The sequence below is a fragment of the Anoplopoma fimbria genome, chromosome 19 (assembly GCF_027596085.1).
Source record: "Anoplopoma fimbria isolate UVic2021 breed Golden Eagle Sablefish chromosome 19, Afim_UVic_2022, whole genome shotgun sequence".
NCBI lineage: Eukaryota > Metazoa > Chordata > Actinopteri > Perciformes > Anoplopomatidae > Anoplopoma > Anoplopoma fimbria.
In genome coordinates, this window is record NC_072467.1 from 24,873,465 (window position 1) to 24,898,178 (window position 24,714).

Consider the following 24,714-nt stretch of genomic DNA (forward strand, 5'->3'; position numbering starts at 1 on the left):
GGCGTCTGAATACGAGGCAGAGCGACAGAAACGACTTTGTGAGGAGATGAAAAAGGAGGAACAGAAGAGACAAATAGAAAGAGACTTCCAGACGGAGCTGAAGAAGATAATGGAGGCAGAGAAGGTGAGTCAGTCTGGACTTCCTTTACTCAAAATGATTACCTGTCATAATAATGTTTAATATGGCAGATGTAGGTTAGTGTAGTGTATAGTGTAGGGATTTGTCTCATACATGTCTCATTAAAAAGGAGAAAATAGAACCTGTTACTTCAAATATGTCTAATTATATATGTATTATATTGATTGGCAAAACAGACAGCCTGAAGAAAATGCTGCCTTGCTCTAATGCCCTTGAGCATGAAACTGACATCTTGCCTTTTTAAGAAATATCCTGCTACATCCAATGAAACAACTGTATTTCAGTAAAGACAACAAGATACAAAGTGTAAAATATCATAATGGAAACAATCCTAATGTTTATCTCTTCATCGTTGTGTGCAGCTCCATCAGGAGGAGCTTGAGTTGAGGGGGAGGAGAGCTCAGGAAAAACTGGAACAGGAGTTGCTGCTTCAGCAGGTATGCATGAATCCTCTTATTGCCATTTTCACCAGACGTTCAACCTGCAGAGAGACACTGAGATCTACCTGATAGATGTGTTAATTAAGCACTGGGACTTAGTTAATGATCTAAATAATCATTATCGAAACAACAATGCCTGTGTGTGGAAAATCAAGTGCTCTGTTGGGGATGTTTGAGGTTCATTGACCTCAATTTCCAGATTATAATTATCTACACTTAGCTCCAAATTATTAGTTGCTTAGACTTGCAATTTCTTTGTTGATTGATTACGTGCTTGCAATGAAATGGGATAACTTGCTTTGTCTTTACCATTTAGGATCAGATCAGCAACTTACAGAGACGAGTGGCGGAAGAGAGGAGGAAGAGGGAAGAGGAGCAGAAGAGGATAAAGGATGAGCAGGACAAGAGGACAAGGGAAGAGGAGACAATCAAGATGGAGGCAGAGAGGAAAAGAATGGAGGAAGAGATGAGGAGGACGAAAGAGGAAGAGAGAATAATAGAGGAGATGAAACGTAAAAAAGAGGAGGAGAGGAAACGCGAGGAGGAAAAGAGGAGAGTAGAGAGGGAGGAAAAGAGGAGGAGAGAAGAGGAAAGAAACAAGATAGAGATGGAAAAGAAGAAGAAGAAGCTGGAGGAAGAGATGAGAATGATGAAGGAGGAAGAAGAGAGGAAAAAGAAGGAAGAGGAGGAGAAGAGGAAAAGGGCTGAGGAAATAAAAAAGATAGAAGAGGCAAAGAAGAGGATGGAGAAAGAGAAGAGAAAAATGGAGGAAGAAAAAAGCCAGAAGGAGGAGGAGGAGAGAAAGAGGGAAGAGGAAAATATGAGAATAAAGGAAAAGGTGAGAATAACTAAAGAGATTGAGGAGAGGAAGAAGCAGGAGGAGATGAGGAAAAATAAAGAAGAGGAGGAGGAGGAAGCTCTGAAAAGAATACATGAAGAGAGAAGAAGGGATGAAAAGGAACATGGAAATGAGGATGAAGAAGTAAAACTTGAGGAGAAGATAAAAAAGGAAGAAAATGACAAGAAAAGGAGGGAAGAGGAGGAGAAGGAAGCAAAGAAGAGGGAGAAGGAAACAAAAGCCATGAAGGAGAATAAGGAGTTGACAGAAGTTGTGAGAAAAAAGGAAGGGGAAAATAGAAAAACTATAGAACCAGGATCCACCGAGGAGGATGAGAAGAGGAAAAGGGAAGAGGAAGAACGGAGGAGGCAGAGTTGGAAGGGAGAGATGAAACAAGAGAAAATCAGAAGAAAATAAAGCTGAAGGAAAATGAGGAGAGCTCCAAAAGGTATGAAGAGGACAACAGAATGATGGAAGAGGAGAGCAAAACAAAAGAGAAGAAGCATGAGGAGAAGGAGGACGGAAAAAATGTAGAGGAAGAAATAAGACTGAAAGAGACGGAGGAGAGCAGAAAGAGAGTGGTGAACAACAGGGAAGAGGAGGGAAGGAAAGCAAATGAGCTGCAGGAGAAAATAGAAAATAACAGGACTTCCTCAAGACCTGGTTCTTTACAGAGCGAGTCTACAATCCGTCTCTTCAGTACTGAAGCCAAACCACCACAACGTGACCCAGAAGAGAGCATCAGTCAGACCTCCATACGTAAAACCCTGGACTACAAGTACCAGGCAGCAAGGCCTTCACCCGTCTGCCTCCCAGAGCAGACGGAGAAGAAGCGTCTGGCCTGGATGAAGGACTGCGTCCCCTGGTCCAAACTCTCCCTCCAGAACCGGAGCAAGCAGAAGGGATCCGTCCGGAGTCGGAGAGGGCTGAGAGGAGCCGCCGGGTCCAGCAGTCTGCCCCCCCTCTGCCCAGACTCTCTGCTTCAGTCCACCGCCTGGAAATCCCTGCAAGAGGTAAGATTTGTGCCAATGCTCAGCCACGATGCAGACGCACTATGAAGGATGGATGAACGCTGAGGTGTAAGTCTGAGGGGTTTCGACATGAAATCGCAATAATCTCATGCTGAAAAAAGTTGTAGTTTTTCTCAGAACTGTCATGTTTACTGTCAAAGCAGCACCGAAGCATTAAAACTCTCCTTTGAAACTCATACTTTACGGTCAGTAGAAGTTCACCTACTGGAGCTACCTGGCTATGTTAAAGAGGATGCGAGGTATTAGCCTTTACCCCTTTCTGACTAATCCATATTTAATATAATAATGACATATCTCCGTGCCCTGTCACACGTGATATCTTAGCGTCACCAAATCCAGAACTTCCTCTGAGCCCTGAAGCTTCTCCTCCTCTCCTCCAGGTGACCACAGTGACCCTGCAGGACTTGCCCGGCTGTAGCTTATCCACTCTGGCTCAGTGTTCTCTACTCCGGTCCCTCACCCTCAGACGCTGTGGCCTCAAATCCCTGGAAGGCATCAACCAGTTACCACAGCTGTGCTACGTGGACGTACAGGTGGATGTTCAGTCAATACATAATGTGTTTAATGTCTTAAGTAAGTCATCTATAGTCTTTACCTCCCTTGGATTGTGCAGATCTTAGTTATTGTCACATCAATATCTTTTTATTCTGAAGGTAAAAACCAATACAGGCACATTTTTTTGTCGTGTCCTAACATCTTTGTTTGCTTTGTCACAGGAAAACGACATCTCATATGTCGACTGTGACAATATGAGCAGCCTACGGGTTCTTCAACTCGGCCGCAACAAGCTGACGTCCATCCACGGTTTAACCGGCGCCGAAAATGTGGACGTTCTGGACCTCTCACACAACTCCATCACACGCATTGGTGAGAACTGGAAAAAATCCTCAAACACCTTATGAGACATTAACTTTGATGTTTAGAATATTTGTCTTAAAATTAAAAAATAACAGATAACAGACTGTTGTCATCATAATGTGTTCGTGTCACATCTGCAAGTTGTTAATACTCCACAAGAGGGCAGCATCTCTCTTCTTTTCAACCCTGGCCTCTGTTTACTGGACTTCAAAATCCATTGAAAAGTTGAGCCCTGAGGCTTGAGCCATAAATAGATTTAAGATAACTTTCGGACTGTATGTGTTTTTTTATTAGACATTCTTTGCAGACTCACCCTGTGCAGTTTTTGGAGTCTGACTAAGCACCCTCTGTCTTTTTTTCCCACCTCACCTCTAGCTGGTCTGGAGTCTATGAGGAGACTGCAGAGGTTGTCAGTGGACCACAACCAGCTGATCAGCACCAAAGGGCTGAGGGACGTCTACACTCTGCTGCACCTGAGCTGCTCGCACAACCACCTGGCGAGCGTGGAAGGTCTGGAGAACAGCGCTCTGCTCAACACGCTGGACCTGAGAGCCAACAGCCTCACTGAGGTAAGAAGACCAACTACAGCTGATCACTGAACAGCTCTGGTTCTGATGTCAGTGCTCAGTGTTCTCATTAAGATTTGTATAGAAACTGATTTGGATGTTTGACGAAGATTGAGATGCTTGTAACTCAACAGGTTGAACAAATCACACCATTCTGTTTTTATCTTGTAGGGATGTACGTGATTTGAATATACAGATTAGCACAAAAGACAATTCTGAAAAAGCAATTTATTCATATGCAGAAAACAAAAGATGAAAAACTTTTGTTTTGTGCAAATGACTAGTTTTGTTTTCTCCATTTTCTCGTCAAGATGCAAAAATTTTAAATGCAACATTCTATTTATTGGTTTTGTAATCACAAAACCACAATGTAATTTTCAACAGGGATAGGTTATGATAAAAAATGAAACAAACAAACAAACAAGCATATGTCTTTAACCATCAAAATAAAAAATTTTTAAGGTTTGACACACGTAACAGATGTTTTTTTAGGAATTTTTTGTCACACCGTTCACTGTCAGAAATTGTATACAATTTTCTTTTTTCATTTTCTTATCAAGATGCAAAATTAGAATACAATATTCCCTTTATTGTTTTATTATCACTCACCCAAAATGACATTGATGACAGGGATTGGTATTATTAAAAAAATATTATTTGCATGTCATGTGCGTCAAACCTTCAATATAAAAGCTCCAAAGTGTTACGAACACATGCGAGCTGACTTAAATCAACAACTCCATGAGCACTCGAACACCTTGAATCTTGAACAGCTGCTTTTTGACAAAACACATCGCAATTAATTTCTCTATGATTCTACAACTCAAGTCATTGCCTTTTAACAAACATTTCAAAGTTTACCACACCTGTGGAAAAATAAAATGTACATTTTTAAAGGATGGATGAAATAAAGGAACATCACAAAAATGCTCCTTTGAACCCAAAACGTATGTGACGTAACAAGCTCAATGTAGGTGATCTGAGAGTGATGATGTTTTAGTGTAATACTGTACAAAATGGGTCTACGGCACATTCCATTTTCCAACATAAGATACTCTATCAGCAAATTTGCAAGTTGAATAAAGATGAACTTTGACCTGAAAGTCTCAGAAAAATATAATATATACAATATCAATTTATTTATTTACAGTTACGTTAGTTAAAACGTCCTCCATTAGAATGCTCTGTAAGCAACAATTGGTGAGAAATATCCAATTACTGCTGCTTATCTTTCTCTTTCTTTGGGGGAGTAACTCACTGCTAATTGATTGATGAGGCAAAGTCAAGACAAAGAAAACATACCAAATAATTATTATGATAGTGTTAATAACCTTGGTATTTTATGAGGCCCCCCCTTGATCGCAGCGGGGCTTAACTTGTGGCCGACACTAATGACCGTAAACACAGCAGGACTAAAACAGCTGACATTGATGGATGGGGTCATTTAGGCGTAGCTGAACCAGCAGCAGAGGCAGCAAAAAGTTAGTGTAACCCCACAGTGTGGCCCGTGTTAACTGACAACTTCACCCTGTTTCTCCGTCAGCCCCCCGGTCTGAACAACCAGGTCCTCCTCAGAGAGCTGCATCTAGACGACAACAGCATCTCCTCCCTGCAGGGACTCTCTGCTTGCTGGCTCCCCCTCATGCAACGACTCTCCGTGGCACAAAACAGGTTAATTCCTCCAGTCTTTTTTTTTTCTTATCTTTTCCCCCCCAATACAATTTTACTTATTTAAAAAAATATATATATCATAACATTAACAGTAGAATATTCACCTACCTTTCCATCCCTTCCTCCCCCTTACATGTAAACAATATCATCCCCCAACCTATGCCCAACAATCTTGGGCTCTACATTGAAAATACTATAAATAATAATAAACCAAACTAAATACAAGTATCTCACAGGACATACATGAGATCAAATAGGCAGGGTTAAATTTGATTAGGATTCATGTCTCAAATACCAAATTATAGAAAAGACGTGAAAAATAAGAAATAAATCAAAAACATACCAAGCTGCGTATAATTAGCATACATATAGGAAACATCAATATTAGGCATACATACATACAGTACACCATGGTTCTTAAATGACTTAAAGGTGACATATCGTGAAAAACGAACTTTTTCATTGCTTGTTCACATACACTAGGGTTTCTAGAATTTCTACCCTACCGACCCACATACTGTGAAATAAAAAAAGTCAGTTATTTGTAACATTTGATGTAACATTTGATGCAAAAAGCCATTGAGATTTGGCTCCCCTTCCTATGTTAGAAGCAGGCTCATTACAATTTAACGTCCACAGTTTGAAATCTACATTACCTTTGCAAATGGGTGTCATATTTTTGCTCACTAGCCAATCAGAGCAGACTTTTCGGGAGAGAGGGCTTAAAGAGACAGGCGCTACAACGGATGAAAATAATAGATTCCTAAAACATAAAAGGTGCAATATCTGAGATTGGAAGCATTTCGATTGCTTCTCAACGTATCTCAACATGTTGATGACGGCTCAGCAGCGAATAGCTAACGGTGCTAACAGTCCTAACAGTGCAAACTTTGCCAAAAGAGCAGCTGCAATGACATAACCAGTGGGGCACGCTCACATACACTAACATGCACTAACATGCACTAACATGCACTAACATGCACTAAAAGCACGGGCGGCCTGCCTGTGTATGTCAACAAAGCTAGGAAAAGCTCAGATTTGAACACACACTGAAGGACAGAAAGGCCATTCTCTGCTCAAGGAGACATAAGTCCTCTATATCCTTACATAGATGATAGTTGTTTGCTGATATACTAATGTGCAGAATGCTAAATGCAGCTCCTTTTAAAGCATGTAAACATTTTTTAGTAGAAACCCCCAAAAGAAAAGTATGAACCTGAAAATGAGCATGATATGTCCCCTTTAAAAGATGCAGAACCCATAATTGGGTGTCTTCAGTCCTACTGTCTTTGCATAAGGCCTTTATATTATGAAAGCACAGAGGAGTAATAACACATGCTGCAATTTTTATTTTTTTTTTTTTTTGTAAGTCACTTAATAACAGAATGTTTAAATGGTCATCATTTGTCTTTCTCTGTTTCCTAGAATTACCCAGCTGCCCCCCATGTCTGATTCTGTGTCCCTTGCAAATCTGGATCTTCGATTCAACTGCATGTCAGGTAACAGATTGTCTCGATTAAACGGACCATATAAATCCCATTTCCTCATCATAAAGCCGTACGTACCTCTACTGTGCATGTAATGTGGGCAAATTTAAAACCTGTGTTGCTTCAGCTTTTCCCAGTCCTTTACTCCCACTCAGCCACAGATTGATTTCACTTTCCAGAAGACGTTACAAGAGCTATACATTTTACATGCACCATAAATACACATGAGCCCATCTATTTTATATGATGCTGCTGCATTCAAATTGGCTCTATGCCGTCTGTGGATGACTCCATGGAAATAAGATGCACAAGTTCACAAGTCTGTGGAACACATCTCCATTTATTCCATCTCATCAATGTTGCTCTGCATAACTAGATGAGACACTGGAGAGAGTGAAGAATAGACTGAGAAATGTACGTTGACAAGTTGGTTTTCCTGCTTCTCCCTCAGAGCTCCAGAATGTGTGTGAGAGTCTGGAGGGATGTCTGTTCCTGAGAGAGGTCCACCTCACAGGGAATCCTCTTCAGCAGGAGAGTGGCTGGAGGTGAGGCGGTGGAGGGTGGTGGGATAAATTCATCGTTTTCTGATGTGGATGCATCCGCTACAAAGACGAATCAAGCAGATCTATTGCTTTAAGCTGATTTGAATGTCAACGTGCACACTCTATATTTTCTGTTCACCTTCTCTTCTGCAGAACCTGCCACACAGTTTCAAATCAAGATTAGGTTATTAGAAAAAGTATAAGTCTTTTTGGAAATTCTTTTGACACAAGAGTCAGTTTCTGCTTCCTTTTTGCTCCGAAAAATGTCGCTCGCCCGTTGTGGATGTTCAAAGGAACATACCAGCGAAAGAAAGCCAGTATTTCTTCATCATACGTTCGGTCTGCTGGCTCAGGTAGTCTAAACATTCCAGCAGAACGCAGGCCTTCCTGTCCACTTCCCGGGTTTAGCACTGTGATCCGCGTCCGCTATTAGATTACCGTGACGCGCCACCGACATCTGTGCTTACGTACGCCGCACTAAGAGCTCGTAATTCCCCAAATATTGATACAACAGAAAAATCAATTATCTTTTCAGTGTCAATTTGCTCATTCACTTATCGTGCCTAAATGTTTCACCCAAGCTAGGACCGATGCGCTGAGTTTATATGAAAAATATGCAATGACCTACTCGTATTCTTCATGCGAGTGAGTGTCATGAGCTATGATGTCAGCTGTTACAGCTTCGCAAAGTTGTTTAGCTCCTCAGAGCTACTCACACCCATTTAGTAACAGCAAAATATGGTAAACTGTTATTTGATTTTGATTTGATTTTATGATATAACTGAGAATGTCAGTTGCACATTTTTTTTTAAAATTTTTACTTATTGTTCATTGTGCAGGGACAATGCACAATACATATATCGTGCCAGACATAGTTTAAAAAGCAAATTTTCATCTGTAGTCCTTGGGTGGAGTCCATAAGTGCTGCAGAGATTCAATAATGTCAACAGTTCTGTTTTTTATTTGTAGATTTTCATGCTTTGTCGGTTATTCGCTATCCAAAAAACATTCTCAAAAAAAAAGAGTTACTTGTGGACATTTTTCCATTCTTTTAAGCCTTAACTGAACCTTAATATTTCATTGAACTTTACTTAACCTCCAATGCCAACAGTGGAATTAACCCCGCTGTATTTCCACACTCATGCCCTCGGCCCTTTCATCCCGAGCCAGTGATAACACCGGCTAAATTAAAGCACCAAAGAGGCAAGCGCTAAGAATTACGCTCCCTGTGTAGGCACAGCCCCCTGATCCAGGAGACGTGGAAGAAGAAAAACACTGGGCCCGATTAATCAGGGCCGCTTTAGGAGCATGTGGGTCGGAGGAAGTCTTCACTAAATGAAATACGGACTTGTGCTCATGCGGAGGCTGGAGGATTGGGATGAAGGAATGTGATCCAAGAACAGAGTCGCCCTCAGAAAGGAGGATGGAGGTTATATCACTTTAGGAAAAAGGTTCAGGTTGAAGTTTAGTCAGTGTAGATATAGCTGGAAGGAGATTCATAGCATCTAAATTGTGAGGCTTCTTTTGAAAAACATTTTATATGTGAGTGTATAGTGCAGAGGTGATTACAGCACAGAGAGAGTCGTCTTTCTGAGAACTCCCCAATTGTTTAATCCGTTGTCAACTTCCACATCGATGGCATCTAGTTCTTTGAACATAGGTCTGCTCTGCGTCCTCCCAAGCGTATCTAAGTGGCGTCCATTCTTGAATTGAATTACATTACCCCACCCAAAATGTCCTGTTTGGGCTCGGAGCTTCATTTGAAGACAGCCAACCCCCAGACAACATGCCCCAAGGGTTGGAATCTAATCCCCGATCCTCGTCGGAGAGACCAAGTGGGCCACGTCAAAATACGTATCCCCCTGACAGTGCACAGATCCCGTCGATTGCGGGCGTGTGTTTGTCTCCGGGTGGCAGCAGGGACGGGAAAACTCTGCATGCTATAAGAGCACAGTATGAACCATTTATAGGGGTTTAAATCCTCTGCAAAAGTCTGAAGGAAAGAATTTACGGTCCATATCGGAATCAGAAGGGCACCAAGTTTACTCCCAAATCAGTTTTTTTCTCACTGAATATATTGCTTTGCTTTCTGCTTCATCTTTATTGGTTGCACAGTCAGTAGTTATGGTGCATAGACTCTTGTGAACTATCGATTATAACAGTAAAATGGAGCTGTGTTTTAAATAATAAACTTAAAAATCTAATACAGGCATCTGTAGATATGCATGTAAAGATATAAAATGAATAAGAAATGCTCAAATATTCACAAAATGACACTTGGTGACAGCTGGTGAATGAAACGTTCCCCCTCAGAACATGTTTCATAGACAAGAAATAATGGTGCTCTGGGAATCAATTTTGAGAAACCGAAAATGTTTCAGAAAGAACTGGACTTTGTAGCCTGAAGGCTTGAATTTATTTTACGGCTTTTACTGTTGCTGTTCCCTGGTGTCCTGTAGAGTTTCCAGCTCCACATTTTCCCACTGAACACAGACCACATTTGGCCTCCACCAGTGGATGCTCCGAGTCTGTTTCTCTGGCAGATAGTTGGGATTCCTTCTGTTAGGACATCCTTAGCCTCAGGCGGCGGTTAGCTCTCCCCCGGACTCGCAGCCACTCGGGGCTCCCCTCCAGTTTTCGAAGGCCGATACTACCGAACGTTTGCCACGAGTTCTTATCCAGAGCGGATGCTTAACTACACTCTTACAAAACAAATATCAGCGTTAATGAACTGTTTCAATACATATTCACTTTAAATAGATTAGTCCAGAGGTCAAAATGATCAGTTAAGCCAGAGAACATCACATACGATAAGTGACCCGAAGCCGTCTTATTGGTCAAACTAAACGGAGAACGAGTGCTTTAACCCTCTAGTATTACACATTACTCTATACAGATACAAATACGGGTTTGCAATGATATCCCTTTGGTAAAAAAAAGCTTTAATTTTCTTTGCATACAATGTTGTTTATTCAAACTCACCAAGCTGTTTGTATTCACTGCAGCGGCAAAGATTGCATTAAAAAATACTGTTGTATAATGTAGAACTATCAGAGATAATATAGTTATTTAAAAAGACTGATATGTGAGGTGAATGTATCGGCTGCAGAGGTCTTTGTGGATCACTGATTTATGTTAGAAAGCTTGATTCAGTTTTCAGCCAAATATATAATTAAATGCAGTGTTTTTGTTTAGATTTTAGATTTTTGAGTTGAATAAGATTTTAAAAATAAAGTGTTGAGAAGCACATCGGTTTTTTTGTGTTAGCTAAATACATTAAAATATTAAAAAAGGAAATACAAATTTTGGCTGAAATTCCATTTCAGTAGGCTACATGTACTATAATACTTTTTATTGATATACTTGTAACTAAAACGTTACCATAGCAACCTCTGAACCAGTTTGCTCTCGTTTTCAGGTCCACTCTGCAGAAAGCAGTGCCCGGCCTGAGGGCCATCGATGACCGGCAGACCGACTCTTTTTTAACGCCCCCTGATGTTCAACAGGTCGGCCCGGCCTCGGGCAGCTTCCCAGAGTTCTGTCAGGCTCAGCTTCAGCAGACTCGTGCTTTACAGCGGCAGCACAGCAGGGAGCTCAGGTAAGACATGAACGAGGATGTGTAGACGGACCTGTGGACGAGTGCCTAAGCAGCAGTCCAAGAAAGAAATTGGATATTGCCAAAAACAAATTTGTGATTCTTATTTCTATTAATTCCGATAATCAGCTAGAAAATACACTGAAATCATCTTTGCTGGTAAATTGAAATGTCCACAGAGCTGATTTCTGAAGGAAAATGTTAACATTTCTGATTTGTTAATTCAAATTTGGCTTCAAGGTGACCTAATAGAAAAAAAAGGTAATGGAAGTTTATGTATTTCCAATGTCAAGGATAGCATGCTATCTTTCACTTTATCTATAACAATGTGGCAAGTTTATATTAATTCCACACCAAATTGCCTTAAAATTTCAGAAAATTACCAGAAAATCAAAAGCTTTTGTACGTTTGATTGATGGTATCTTTGATTTTTTTTTGGAGAAACGAGAGGTGGAACCCTTAAAGTAAATATAACACACTCGGAAAGAAAAATGGAATCAAATGGCCAACCAGAGTAAAATTTGGATTAGGAAACAGGATAAGAGGATTTAAATGACCAAATGTCAACCTGTTTACAAGAGGTCGCGTTACACGTTTCATCTGCCCGTCGGACAGACAGACAGACATGAATCAGCCAGGAATGTCAGCCATCTTCTTGTTATGTCTGATACACAGGGCGTAGTGAGCCTAAAGACAACGTCCATCTATTTTCACAAGTCCTTCGGTGTCACTGGCCTCTGCTCGCGTTGACGCTGCCGTGCGAGACGGACCACCAACACTTGAAACGGTGGTCAGCTCTCTGCTTATCTTCGTGACCCCTTCCAAATTACACAGCACAAAAGATGAAACGTGGCCGCGGGTCACACCGAGGACTCCTATGGCTCCAGGGGGGAGTAGTGTGGCGCTCCCTTGGCTTCACCCCTAACTGTGTGCCCTCTACACCCCCCCACACCCCCTCTGGCCCCTGGACAATGAGCCATTCTGCGGGCTTTGCAAGGACCAACACAGCCATTTAACCCCTGGCCTGACCTTGTGTCTGACGGCGGTTTGGAGGAGGTGAGAGGAGTGCCACACGCCGGTCCACTGGTGACTGTAAGGTGGGGAACCATGGGGTTTACCAGGGGTACGGTTTCACAACATTTCACTACAGGGTGCAGAGTGGAGGCTCAGTCCTCTGTTCCTTACTGAATGACTCTATTTTATTGCTACAATGAACTTTTTATGAGTTTGGCCGAGCAATGGAAAGCTATTTTTCTTAACACAAATAAAGAGGTTTGTGAGAGACGTAATAAAAAAAGTATTTCTGTGTCCCAGAGAAATCCATAAAAAGAAATCCATTATAATTTGGTGTTTTTTTCTTTCAGAAATGAAATGTCTTGCTGTTTCTTACTGCTCCTAACGTTCTGTATTCTCTGTCATTCTGCCCTATCTACCAAACAGTGCAACAGGAGGGTTAATGCAGTAGAACAGAATTCATCTTCAATGCTCAAATCACAGATACTGCAAATGATCATGGTTTAAAGACACAAGAGTATTCCCATTTAACCAAATCCTTTTTCATAAAAAAAGCGAAATGTGATTCTAAGACAGAACACAACGCTCATATCGTGAATGAATGTCGGAAGGAATACACACCCAAGCCCGATCTTCCCGCCTTTACTTTCCACTTTGCTACATAAAGGGCACCCTACTTCCTGCATTGCCACTGAGCTTTGACTGCATGTGATCAAATCAGTCCCTGTTCCGTATAAAGATGCATTTCGAACATGTGGCCTCAGCAGTCTGAGACAAACCGAGTAAGATACAAGCATGCATATATTTGCTTTTAGTCTCTAAAGCGATTTATCTCACATGCCACCACTTTTCAGTCATCCTGGTGAGCTGGAGTCTATACTAAGGTCGATGTTAAGTGCATAGTGAAACACCCAATCAGCATTAAATAACATACATTTGTCTTGACCCTTGTTGGTCAGTTTCTTGCAGCAGTTATGGCAGCAATGACTGACAGCCATGGCAAATGCTAGAGTCCCCACATGTCCTGAAATACAACTGACAAGACAAGCAACAAATTGGGATTTTGATGATTTATATCTGTCTTATTTGGCTGTCAAAAATCTCTTGTATTATATATTTAGCATTTAAAACAGTTTTAGATCATTCCCTGCTCTCTTATATCAGTGGTATACATGTTGACGGTGACCCTGCAGTGAACCAGCAGGTACTGGGTTGGGGGGGGGTATGGGGGTCAGAGGGGTCACAATCCTCTCGGACCTCCCGACTGCCCTCTCCCTTGTCCCACTGAGAGCGAAGAGCTGGGTCTTTGTGGAGAAGGAGCTGCACTACCTAAGGCTACTGGCCCTCCAGACCGGCTGGGCACTGGTCTCTGGTCCCTCAGGGCTGAAGACTGGGGGGGGGGGGGGAGCAGCAGAGCCAAGCTTTTGCTAATAGATTAATTAAGTTTCCATTGGGGTGGCTTTGTAGTCTGTTTATCCCCTCAATGAAAGAGACATTATATGGTATTAGGGCACACACAGAGCAGGGAGGCTACACACAGAATCGGTTCATTCACATTACCTCAGATGAACTGGTCAGAATAAAGAGGAAATATCAGCAGAATCTGATATGCCATTAATTCAATTTTTCTGTGCAGCGGAAGGGATTGATAACGGTATGCTCCAAATGGAATTATTACCAACGTCATGTGTTTTCAATGATTCAAATTCATAACGCCAAAGATATTTTTAAATAAATAAATAATCGTAATAAATATTTACTAAGGGGTCCGGTAAGCAAAACTACTGCTTGTGTAGTTTCTTTATTATAGCTGTGATTGTCTTAATAACTTCTTTGTACTATAGGAAGAACGATTTAATCTGAACTGTGCAGAATCCACCTTATACTGGTTTTAACTACGTTGTTTCCCACGATCCAATGATCCACAGCTCTGAGATAATTTACTAATATCATTACTGGTCCCAGTAAATTGAATAAATGAATCAAAGTAACCACAGAGAAACAAAAATCAAGTCAAAATCCAATCAAAACTAACATGAACATGCTTATATAGTGGAAAACTGCTGCTCCTAATACATATCTACTGTTATGTTTGTGCAGCCAATGTTTAATCAGTACTGTCATTCTATCGTATGTTCACAGCAGTGCCTCCTCGTCTCTGGACGCTGTAAAGACTTCCTGCCGCCACCTCACTGAGGCCCTGCGGCTGGCTGAGGACCAGAGATTTGCCCATGAATACGGTGACACCACTGTGGCTGACACACACAGGACTGCAGGCCGAACAACACCTGAAGAACTGGACAACAACAATGCTGAGAAGCATACTGAGCGCCCACAAACGGAGTCGGCCGGAAAAGACCCACAAGTTCTTCCAAGCAGAAGCAGCTACTGGACTTTAGAGGAGAAGTCAGTTGCGGAGAGTCGGTATGACGCATTCGAACCTCCAAAGACAGAACCAACAGTTAGCAAAGTCATCTCTGGTAGTGTTCAGCCCTCTGCAACAAAGATACAAACAACTTCCTCTCGTCTTGAAGTGGCACCTGTGTCCAACAATCAAGACCTGGACCTCCAAAAGTAAGTCACTAACTGCTCAGAGGCAATAAGCCTTTTTCTCACAAAAGATATTTTGACTTGTCACAGCAGAAGAGCAACAGGTGTATATTCTTTTATTTCTACTCTATTGACCATTAAACAAAGGCTTAGAGACAGTGTGCAAACCCCTGAAAGCCTTAACAGCAAAATTGCCGGGGAATATTGTTAAGAAAATGTTTTTTACCCTGCAGTTGTCACTAAGAACTTATTTTAAAGGTCCAGCAGTGTCCATTATACCAATTGCGAGAATTTTTGTATTCAAATATGAATACAAGAAAATACGGCCTCTAGTTAGTTAGTGGTTGTGTGAGTGACTTTACTGTTGAAAATGTTAGCCTTGGTGATGTGTGTGCAAAGTTTGTATAGCTTAGTTGGTTGAACTTTGTTTGAACAGAACTTTTTGGGTACGCTCGAAAAGATGGCGGCCGATATACTATAGACGGTTTTCAAAAAGAAAGCATTCGTTATGAACTTTTGTTTAAGATCTTTTCAATATTTGCAGAATTGTAATTCTCATCCTCTTTTGGGATGCTTCAGTGAAATGAGTCAATCCTCCTCATGTTCTATGATCGAGCTCCAGTTATGTGTCTTAATCCGATGATATGAAGCAATATGAATCCTCCTTTTGGCTCGCTGCCACTCTCACAGGAATGTCACAGAGCAGCCGTTGGTGTTATCAGCAACACCTTTGCTTTTGCTACAATGACAAATCTAACAGTGTGCGGTGAAAGAGGCCGTTAGTGTCCACTTCTAGTGTCAGTTCCATCCAAAAAAGACGCTGTCGACAACAGATCTCACCAGTGAGAGCAGCCGATCTACTGTTTCTATTGACAGCCTCCAAATTCTTTCACGCTACATAAGTGGACACTGCTGACTTAAAGCAAACACCCTCTTTTTTTTTTTATAACTATTCATAATAATTTTTATAGCAGCTCAGCGTTTTATTAGTTTCTGCTGCAGAGCATTTGTCATCATTAGAGCCTCCTCTGTGTGATTTACAGCACAAGATGTCGAACATCTTATTCATTTTAACACGCAGCTTCATCGTTAACGCCGCCTCCGTCTTCAGGAGGACGACAGATCTTTGATATGAGGGGTGGCTCTGGACTGGCTGGAACTCTCCCGAGTCCTGCTCTCCAGATGTCTGCTCGGAAATAAATTCACGTTTTTTGAAAGACGAAGGTGCTATGACATCATGTACATCCCTCACTTTATGTGTGTGTGTGTGTGTGTGTGTGTGTGTGTGTGTGTGTGTGTGTGTGTGTGTGTGTGTGTGTGTGTGTCTGTCTGTCTGTCTGTGTGTGTGTGTGTGTCCTTTTTTGGAGCAGCTCAGCAGCAGTCATGATTCAGCAGCTGTGGAGGAAATATAGACAGAAATGTGGGAACATCAGCAGCCTTTCCACGGCCAAGAGGGGGGGAGGAAGAGGAGGAGATGGAGGGAAGCCAGAGTCGGGACCTTCCTACGTTAACGGGAGCGCTGTTGGCCGGGATTATGCAGCAACTGTCATCCAGGTAAAACTGTTGGAGTTCTGCCAGACATTATTGACATTTTTTGTTTGACTTACTATACAGAAGGGCTTTATTAAAGGGGTAACAATTACCATGTTTGATGCCTTTTTTTAAACGTAAAAAACAGGGTTTTTTTCTGATTTGCCCATTTTTGCATATTCAGTTTTCCTCTGATGCTCTTTTGAAATGACCCTTGTATGTAAGGGAAAGGAACAACTTCCTTATGTCTAGTATGGCAGCTATTAAACAATAAGTATACAATAATCCAGATGGAGCAGAGTATTTTCAGAAATACAAATATAGAGAATTTTCTCTCCAACAAAACGGCAGTAACAGGTTCTGGCAGACATTTGTCCTGAGCTTGTACACTGCTGGAGACAATGGTCTGGCTAAGTCTGGCTGGCTAACTTGAAAATCTGACTTGAATTTGATCAACCTATTTGATTTTTTTGATAATAATTATTGATTAGTCCATGGATGCATTGGGAATCTAGGGAAATCTGCATTAGAACCACTAACAATTTTAGACATAAGATAGATATAAGAGTACAAAGATTTTCAATAAAAGTATGGTCAATATTAAATATTTGGTCGATTTATTAAATATCAGAAAATAGAAAAGAATGTCCATCACAGTTTAAGGTGATGTCTTACGATTACTTGTTTTGCCCGCCCCAAGAGTCTAAAGCAAAGGTATTCTAAGTTTAACAGAAAAAAACTGCACATTTGAAAAGCTGGAATCTGCACATGTGGTTGCCATTTTTCCGAACTGAACAATTAAACAAACAAACAAACCTTCAATATTTCAGTTAAGTAGTAGTTTAGTAAAGAAAAGTAACTGTAAGTGTCTAATTAAGGACCTTACTGCTACAACTAGAATGTTCTCGTATTGTGGCTGAAGACTGAAGTCTCTTTAACACGGTGAATATCTGAAAATGTTCATTTCCCCCGTCGAGCATCCATCTTCAGGCCTCATACGTGCGATGGAGGCTTATTCGGCTAATCCTCTGTAGGTGTAGGCTGCTGTTCTGTTCTGAAAAACATGCTACTCAACACTTCTCCCCGATCCTCTCTCAACACAGAAAGTGTTTGATGAGTCCTTAAGGGCTCTCTAAGGGAGAAAGTGGGGGCGGTGGTGGGGTAGAACAGTGTGTGTGGGTGGGGGTGTGGGGGGTGGGGGGGGATACGGAGTGATTAATCAGATTCCAAAGAAGTGCGGTAGTAAGAGTTCTAGGATTCCTGCTCGGCCCAACTTGAAGTGAAGTGTGCCCCCCGCAGCCCGTTGGGAATTGTAGGATTTAGAGGCACACTGGAGCTCCATTTGTCTCTGAGCACGGAGTCACGCAGAGTTCAGACAGCAGAACACTCAGCAATTAAAAGAGAGGTTAACATGTTTTATCTCTCTAATGGGATAACACACAATATTTACGTTTGCCTCATGATTCATGGAGTTCTTTTTTCTTCCTTTCTTCTTCTTACCGTTTTATTCTTTCGGGTACCTCCAGGCGTTGTGGAGGGGCTTCGCTCTGAGGAGGAGGCTCTCATCTGCTCTGGCTGCCGTCACAAGCCCCGACGTCGGAGAGGACGACACCTTGGAGGAGGTGGACGTGGATGAATTTGTCTTTGATGAGGTATGCACACGAGTCCAGGCGTTCCTCATGTTCGTGGTTCAGTGATTTCTTATCCCACGTCCCATCAGATGCACAAACCTGCACAGCCAACATTGTCTCCATACACACTCACACAATTCTGCACACATGCACATCAGCAATAACACATACATAGCCACAGAGACATGCACACACATGCATAAAAACCTGCACATGTGTTGATAAAAGACACAGAAACATACAGGTTTACACATAAATCTACAGACCTGCAAGTTGGAGCACACATACAAAATATAGAAGCATACAAAGACACACTATAATACACTAACTTGCACCTACACCCATACAAACACACACATAACACATATCCACAAATCTTTCCGAGTTATCATTTTAACTAGTACTTGACACTGAATATCTCCCATCATTATTAGATAGTATATACATTATAATGTTATACGCAGTATTATATGTTTTTGATCTGAGTACATCTTCCTCACCTGCTGCTATCCAGAAATATACACAGTTATATAAACATACCGAATGTGTCCCAGATAATTTCCTGTTTCAGTGTTTGTGAATGTAATACACTAGCAATGTAATACTCTTGTTGTATATATATAAGAATTTTTATTTTTTTTAAAAAGGCAGCGCTGGAGAAACACTGGAGATTGCCGTTTTCTGAGGACTCACCTCCCAGGTGTAACCCTGCATCAGAGCAGCCACTGTCTCTGAAGGTGAGGAAAGGAAGTCAAAGGAAGAGTTATTTTCCTGCCCTGCCTCTTTCTCATCTTGGTTATCGCCCCCTCCAGGATTTGTCTCACTCTCCCTGATTGATCTTTAAATCTACTCTCTCGAAAAACAAGATTATTTCCTGGAGGGGCTGAAGGTTGCTCTGAACCAGCAGATGTCATTTTTCATGCTGGCGGACTGTCGTCCTCTTTTTTTTTCCTCCTTCATTTACCTCTCGTTGGATCTTTTCTTTGGAGCGTGCTCAGCGCCGTACATCATGGTGGCCGGTTAAGGCCAGCTGATGGGGTGCAGCTGCTGTCATGGCCGCCCTCAGTGTGTTGACACACTGAGGGCGGCCATGACCAATTTAGCGCTTCCATGAAGTGAAAATGGGATCTTCAGAGGTATTAAGCTGTTAGTTCGACTTACATAAGGGCATTCCTTCAGTGTGAGAACTGTGTCGGCCAAATACCTAAAAAGAAAACATGTACAAATTTATGTGGACATGACTGTTTTTATATTATAATTCATTTCCCCATTTATTCAAAATGTACTGAGAACTGTATGCCAAGACAGAGCTCAAACTTTTCCATTTATAGCTCCAGCCTTCTAAACACATCTCAAATGTGGAAACAGATTTTACGCTTTCCTGAGTTAAAATGTAAAATGTAAATGTAAATAACCGCTCCAGTTCATGAAAGACTCTTTGGTTGCTGTATATACTTTCGTCTAAAAAACAAGCTAACGACAGTCTAGAGCTGTTCATTATTGCTGACACTGATTCATGTATGTGTTTCAGCCTCCTGGGCACGTTCCTGAACCCTCCCAGTACATCCTCCCACCACCGCTTGTATGGAGGCCAAAGCAGGCCTGGATGCCCGGAGAACATGTGGACTCTGCTGGACAGAGAGTTTCCCCAGAGAGCTCCAACAGGTAGAACAACCCACAGCTTAATTACTCATTTGAGTAATTAAAGAGAAAGGAAAAAATCCAACTAGTTACAGCTATAGTAAACATTTATCTACTACATTTAGATTGGGAATATACTGAAGGTGTTCAGCAGGGATCATAACTGGGCTCCTCTTATTCTCACTTTTAGTGTACTGAATACCTGGATCATTCTGACATTTGTAACATTCATATGAATTCAACCAAAAGCAAATGACTAAGAATGACTAAATATGAATTTCAGCATTTCTGCACATTATGTTACTTTTAATGATTTCAGAAGCAAATCTCCAGCTTCAACTTCAGTGCCAAGCAGTCTCTCTCAAAGATCCGAAAAGATTCTGGAAGAATGGTAAATCCTCGTCTCATTTTACATTGTGTCTTCTGTAAATGTGTATATCTGTGTGTTTTTTCTTTTTTCATTGAGTGACCTTATGTCCTCGTCGTCTCCAGGGGCTTCACTGACCGCCACACAGCTCTTCTAATGCTCAAGAGAGCTCAGAAGATGAAGCCGGCGACTCAGCGGCAGAAGAAACATAGGGGTGAGTGTTTGCAGAGTAAAATAGTTATAAATATTGGCTTTGTGTACCCAGTTTAAAAGGTACACTTGGCTAAAGTTCAGCTAAAGTCTATAATGTTCCATTTTTTTGAAACTGTTCTAGAAATGTGTTGATGTGTCTGTGTTGTCATTTCGGAGGCTGCAGTTCTTTGTGTTTTTGAATCATGTTATACTTACAGATATCACATTATAAAAGAGGAAAGAGGTGTTTCTGTTATTTAGCCTTCCCTCATTGATATAAATGGGGTGGACAAAATAATAGAAACACCTCCTTCCTCTTTTCTGGTGTATTATTTCCGGTTCAACCGAATCATTTTCATATATTACACTATATGAACTATGAATAATGTAAAGATTTGAATGGCCGTTAAAGAACCATCAAATGCGAAGCTTCCTTGTTCTTCAGTAAGTCTTCTACACCTGAATTAATGTGTCTTCCTGTTTCCTAATACTTAATCTTTTAACACCATATATCCCTCACTATATGGAAAAAACTGCTGTTAGGACTTCAATCGATTTTCCGAAAGAAAAAGCCACACTCGTTTTTGCCTCTTTTCATTCTCGTCTTTGTTCCTTTCAACCGCGCCTCAGCGGCGAACCTTTCCACCCCGTGTATGTTAACGAGCCATAACGGACAGCAGGAACCAGGCCCTGTCGCCTCTCATTGGGCCTTATTTGAGAGCCTGCAAAGGAAATGGCGACTGCCAAGAAACCTCTTGACAAGTCGTCCCGTGATGACTTTCATTCCGATTTCATTGTAGTGGTTGAGTGCGGCTGCGGTGAAAGGTGACCTCACCTCCGCTCTGCACAGAGGAAAACAGTAGTCCTTGCCACGATTATCATGCCACCGTCGTGTAGAGGCAGGCTGCTCTTTGATCACAATTGCGAGTGCATGATTCCAATAGCGGGGGCTCTTGTCATCTTGCTCCACAGACACACAGGTCTACGTCTGCACTAACTGCTAATGACATCTGCCTCAGTGGAACCAGAGCTCTGTTCTGATTTTTTTTACAAAATGTTTTGTCCTGGTTCTCTGCTTCTGGTTTTAGGCCTGCCTTGTCCTTCTATGACCCTCCCTCTCTCTCTCTCTCTCTCTCTCTCTCTCTGGTAGATCCATCCATCCGTCTTGCCTTCAGAAACTGCAGTTACCCGCTGGGTCCAGTGGAGGCTCGAAACAGGCCGGCACAACACAACAGGAGTGATGTAAAAGGTAGGAAGTGAGACCTGCTACACATTTGGTAACCCTGTAGAAAAAAACCTGTGAAGAGTCGTTCTAAAGCCTCTTTCCCAAAGGACATAAAACAAACACTAATAGATAGATATTAGATAGATATTTTTTTATTTCCGTGTCATGCACAGAGCGTGCCCAACCCTCATGGGTTTACAAGACACCAACAGTACAGCTGCAGAGGATCCACATCTCATCAAGTCACATTTGGTTACAAAACAACCGGTTGCTTCATCGCTCAATCTTAAACAGAACATTCTGCTTTCTCTCCCAGGCCTGGCAAATAAAATCTGCTACATAGAAGGTTCCTTTCCTAAAACACAACTTGAGTTTTTCATAGTCATCCAGCCAAAATAAATCAAAATAAATGGAAGTCGTTTTACTGAAGAGGACATCCCTTATGTCCTCGTAGACAAGACAGTAAAACAAAAAGTGCACCTCATTTTCAATTTCACCGAGCTCACACAACAAACAGGTTCCGTCCTCCTCTGGAGTGGAATGAAGCCTACCGGTCTCCGGGGCTAGTGCTAATGTTCCTGAGCGTAACTGTGCACATAGGGATCTTTGTCTTTTGTCTAAGTTGTACTTAACATAAAGTTCTGCATTATAGTTATTCTTTATGAGGCAATAAGATCGTAACTTTAATACCCACTTACATCTGGCTTTTGTCTTCAGTGGGAAATGTTACAATTGACATTCATTCCTGAGACAAATGAAGTAGTCACAGCTATTTATCGACTCCAAAATGACACCTTGGTGCCGAACCAATGTTTGACCCTTTTTTCTTTGCGATTCTATGCGACATGCATTAAAGTGAATAAATTATTTTTAAAAAATCAAGAGGGATTTGGACAATTGTCGTAATACATTAAAGTACAAAACATAGGATTAATATGCTCTCCTCAAAAGCCACCAGACTTCAGTCAAATAACTGAAATTTTACCTCGCCGATCATTGAAACAAAACTCATTAAAACATTCTTGTAAGTCTTCCTACTGTTCCAGGAATCACCAACTCTGGTTTGGTTAAAATTAACTCTTAATTCACTGGGTTAGATGTGAAAAGAAACAGCCGCTAGATGCTCTCTTCAAAGCCACAAGACTCCATTGACAGAAACAGTTAAAAAAAAAAAAACACTCTTCATTCAAACTCGACTGAATCAAAGTGAAACTTGAAACTGAAACCCACTCTGTTTTGAGAGGAACAAGTAACGGATAGTAAGAAGTAACCATCGCAATTTTTTTAGCTGTTTACTGACCCTTTCTCTGGTGTATTCATGACTATAACTTGACACATCAGAAAATAAAACAGAAAGACACACACGTCTAACGTAAATGGCAATGACCAAAGATTATTTTGTTTATTTTTCCAACTTTGGTGGAAAGTTGTTATCAGTCTGAAATGAACATCTGTACAGATCAGAGCTTTAGACTTGAGACTGGAAACTCAATTCAGACTCATTCATCACAACTTTGTTATTATTTTCATAGTTTTGGCAATTGTTTCTATCAGTGAGAATAACATGGACTCACTAATGTTGTTGAGATCTGGAAAAACAGTGACATCACTGCAATGAAGTAAGAAAGTCTGTCATGTTTCTGGACAAGATGCATCAGCAGTAAGTAATCACATATTTGTTTTATATCATCAACAGGATTATTGCGATAACAGCACATATGAAAATAAGACCCAGGTTGTATGAAACTGGATTCTTTATTTAAATCAAAGTGTGAGTTCAACCTACTGTGTCCGTATGTTTCTGAAGTTTTGAGTATTTTCGAATAGCCAAACAGGTTTGAACATTACATAGATGACATATTTTCTTCCTCAAAGCGTAAACTTTAATGTTATGGATATTAAAACAATTGTCAAATAAGTTAAAAAGGTGGACTTTGGTGTAGAGCAGTTTAACTTCTCCCTCCATCTTTCCCGCTTTGGCCTCCTTCCCTGCCCCGAGGTGGAGGGATGATTTGGCATTGTGACGTCCACAGCCAGACTTAAAAGGGAGGGAAGAGCTGGAGGGCTTTTATCATGCCTGTCTCCATCTTTCCTCTGCACCCCCCACCCACCAGGGTCAAGGCCTCACATCCAGAGATCCAGGGTCGCTCGCGGTCATCCGGCAGTCAGAGTGACGCTGGAACAACAGCGTTCGCCAACAAAGCAACAACGTGACTGGTCCCAGTCCAACGCTGCCATAAGCATGAAATACCCCTCAATTAGCTGTGGAGAAACACAGTGTGTTTGCTTGCCATTTCATGTTACAGTTTAGAAAACAAAAAAAAGCTTCAACTTTGGGATGTTTTCCGTTCCACTTTATCTGCTTTGGGCGGATCGCTTTAGTAATTTCTTGTGAAGAGTTGTGAAGGAGTCGCCTCGTTGTTCTTGAAGCTGATCTCTGTGCAGCCAAAGATCGAACAACAACTGATTTTTTTGGGGGGAGCAGGCAGTGAATTGCCAAACTTATAAGCAATTTTATCAAACAATGATGGACAAACATCTTTAGTATTTTGCAGCGATGGCATTCGATTCTTTCACTAACAACTTTTTGTCCGATAATTTATTTGTAACATGAAAAGCTGAGTTTTAAAACGACAGTATCGTTATGTTATTAAGTGTTTATCGTGAACTGCCGGCGTATGATGTCAAGTTTCCGACACTGTGATTACTGATGCAGAAATGGTGTCTGAGCACAATATAGCCGTGGATAAGCTCTCAGCCAACTGGCAGTCAAGGATCGGTTCAGTATTTCCAGTTCTGTTTCGTTCCAATATTCTAATCTCTCCTCTCCACCCATGTCTTGATAATTCGTCAAACAGGACTGGCAGCTACAACGAAACGGGGGTCAATTGTAAGAACATCAGCCTCCCCTCTCCTCGTTTTTTTCGATTCAATTGAGAAGAATCCTGTAGAACGGGTAACTCTGACCAGCTCGGTTCTGAAAGGAGACAACTCCTGCTGCCTTTTAACAGAGTGACCACGAGGCAGCGGCGGCGGTGGTGCGTTGCAGCTCTCTGTATACGTCGCCCGAGCCAGCCTCCACCCCCTTTGCTCCCCTTGGTCCTGACCTGTGGGAGGCACCCCCTCCTCCGGATCCATCCCCAGTGCCCGGGGACTAGCCCAGCCCAGCCGGGCCCAGCCAGCGCTCCCCGACAGGGGCTAACGTTTCAGGGCTTTGAGTCAAGCCCTCCTTCTGGAGGTGATTAGCCCCAAACCCATGACAGATTCTTTCCAAGATATCCGACGCGGCGTGTTTATTTTATCCGGGCTCTTTGTGTGGATGTGCTGGACATGAGTAACCCACTTGAAATGGGTATCGGCTTACATACCCGGAGAGGAGAGATAGAGAGGGAGAGAG

At 41.7% G+C, this 24,714-nt stretch overlaps 1 protein-coding gene across 1 annotated transcript in view; it reads left to right on the forward strand.

Annotated features, from left to right (window-relative positions):
- Window positions 1-1,321: 1,321 nt before the first annotated feature.
- The window catches only part of lrriq1 (leucine-rich repeats and IQ motif containing 1), a 32,597-nt gene continuing 9,204 nt past the window's right edge, over window positions 1,322-24,714 (forward strand). Inside the window, 18 exon segments of the mRNA XM_054620119.1 lie at window positions 1,322-1,561; window positions 1,622-1,789; window positions 1,792-2,430; window positions 2,829-2,981; window positions 3,165-3,315; window positions 3,682-3,875; window positions 5,416-5,543; window positions 6,969-7,042; window positions 7,482-7,575; window positions 10,991-11,170; window positions 14,324-14,755; window positions 16,102-16,285; window positions 17,788-17,913; window positions 18,540-18,629; window positions 19,424-19,557; window positions 19,853-19,924; window positions 20,026-20,114; window positions 21,243-21,341. Coding sequence (XP_054476094.1) covers window positions 1,322-1,561; window positions 1,622-1,789; window positions 1,792-2,430; window positions 2,829-2,981; window positions 3,165-3,315; window positions 3,682-3,875; window positions 5,416-5,543; window positions 6,969-7,042; window positions 7,482-7,575; window positions 10,991-11,170; window positions 14,324-14,755; window positions 16,102-16,285; window positions 17,788-17,913; window positions 18,540-18,629; window positions 19,424-19,557; window positions 19,853-19,924; window positions 20,026-20,114; window positions 21,243-21,341 — 3,247 coding nt within the window.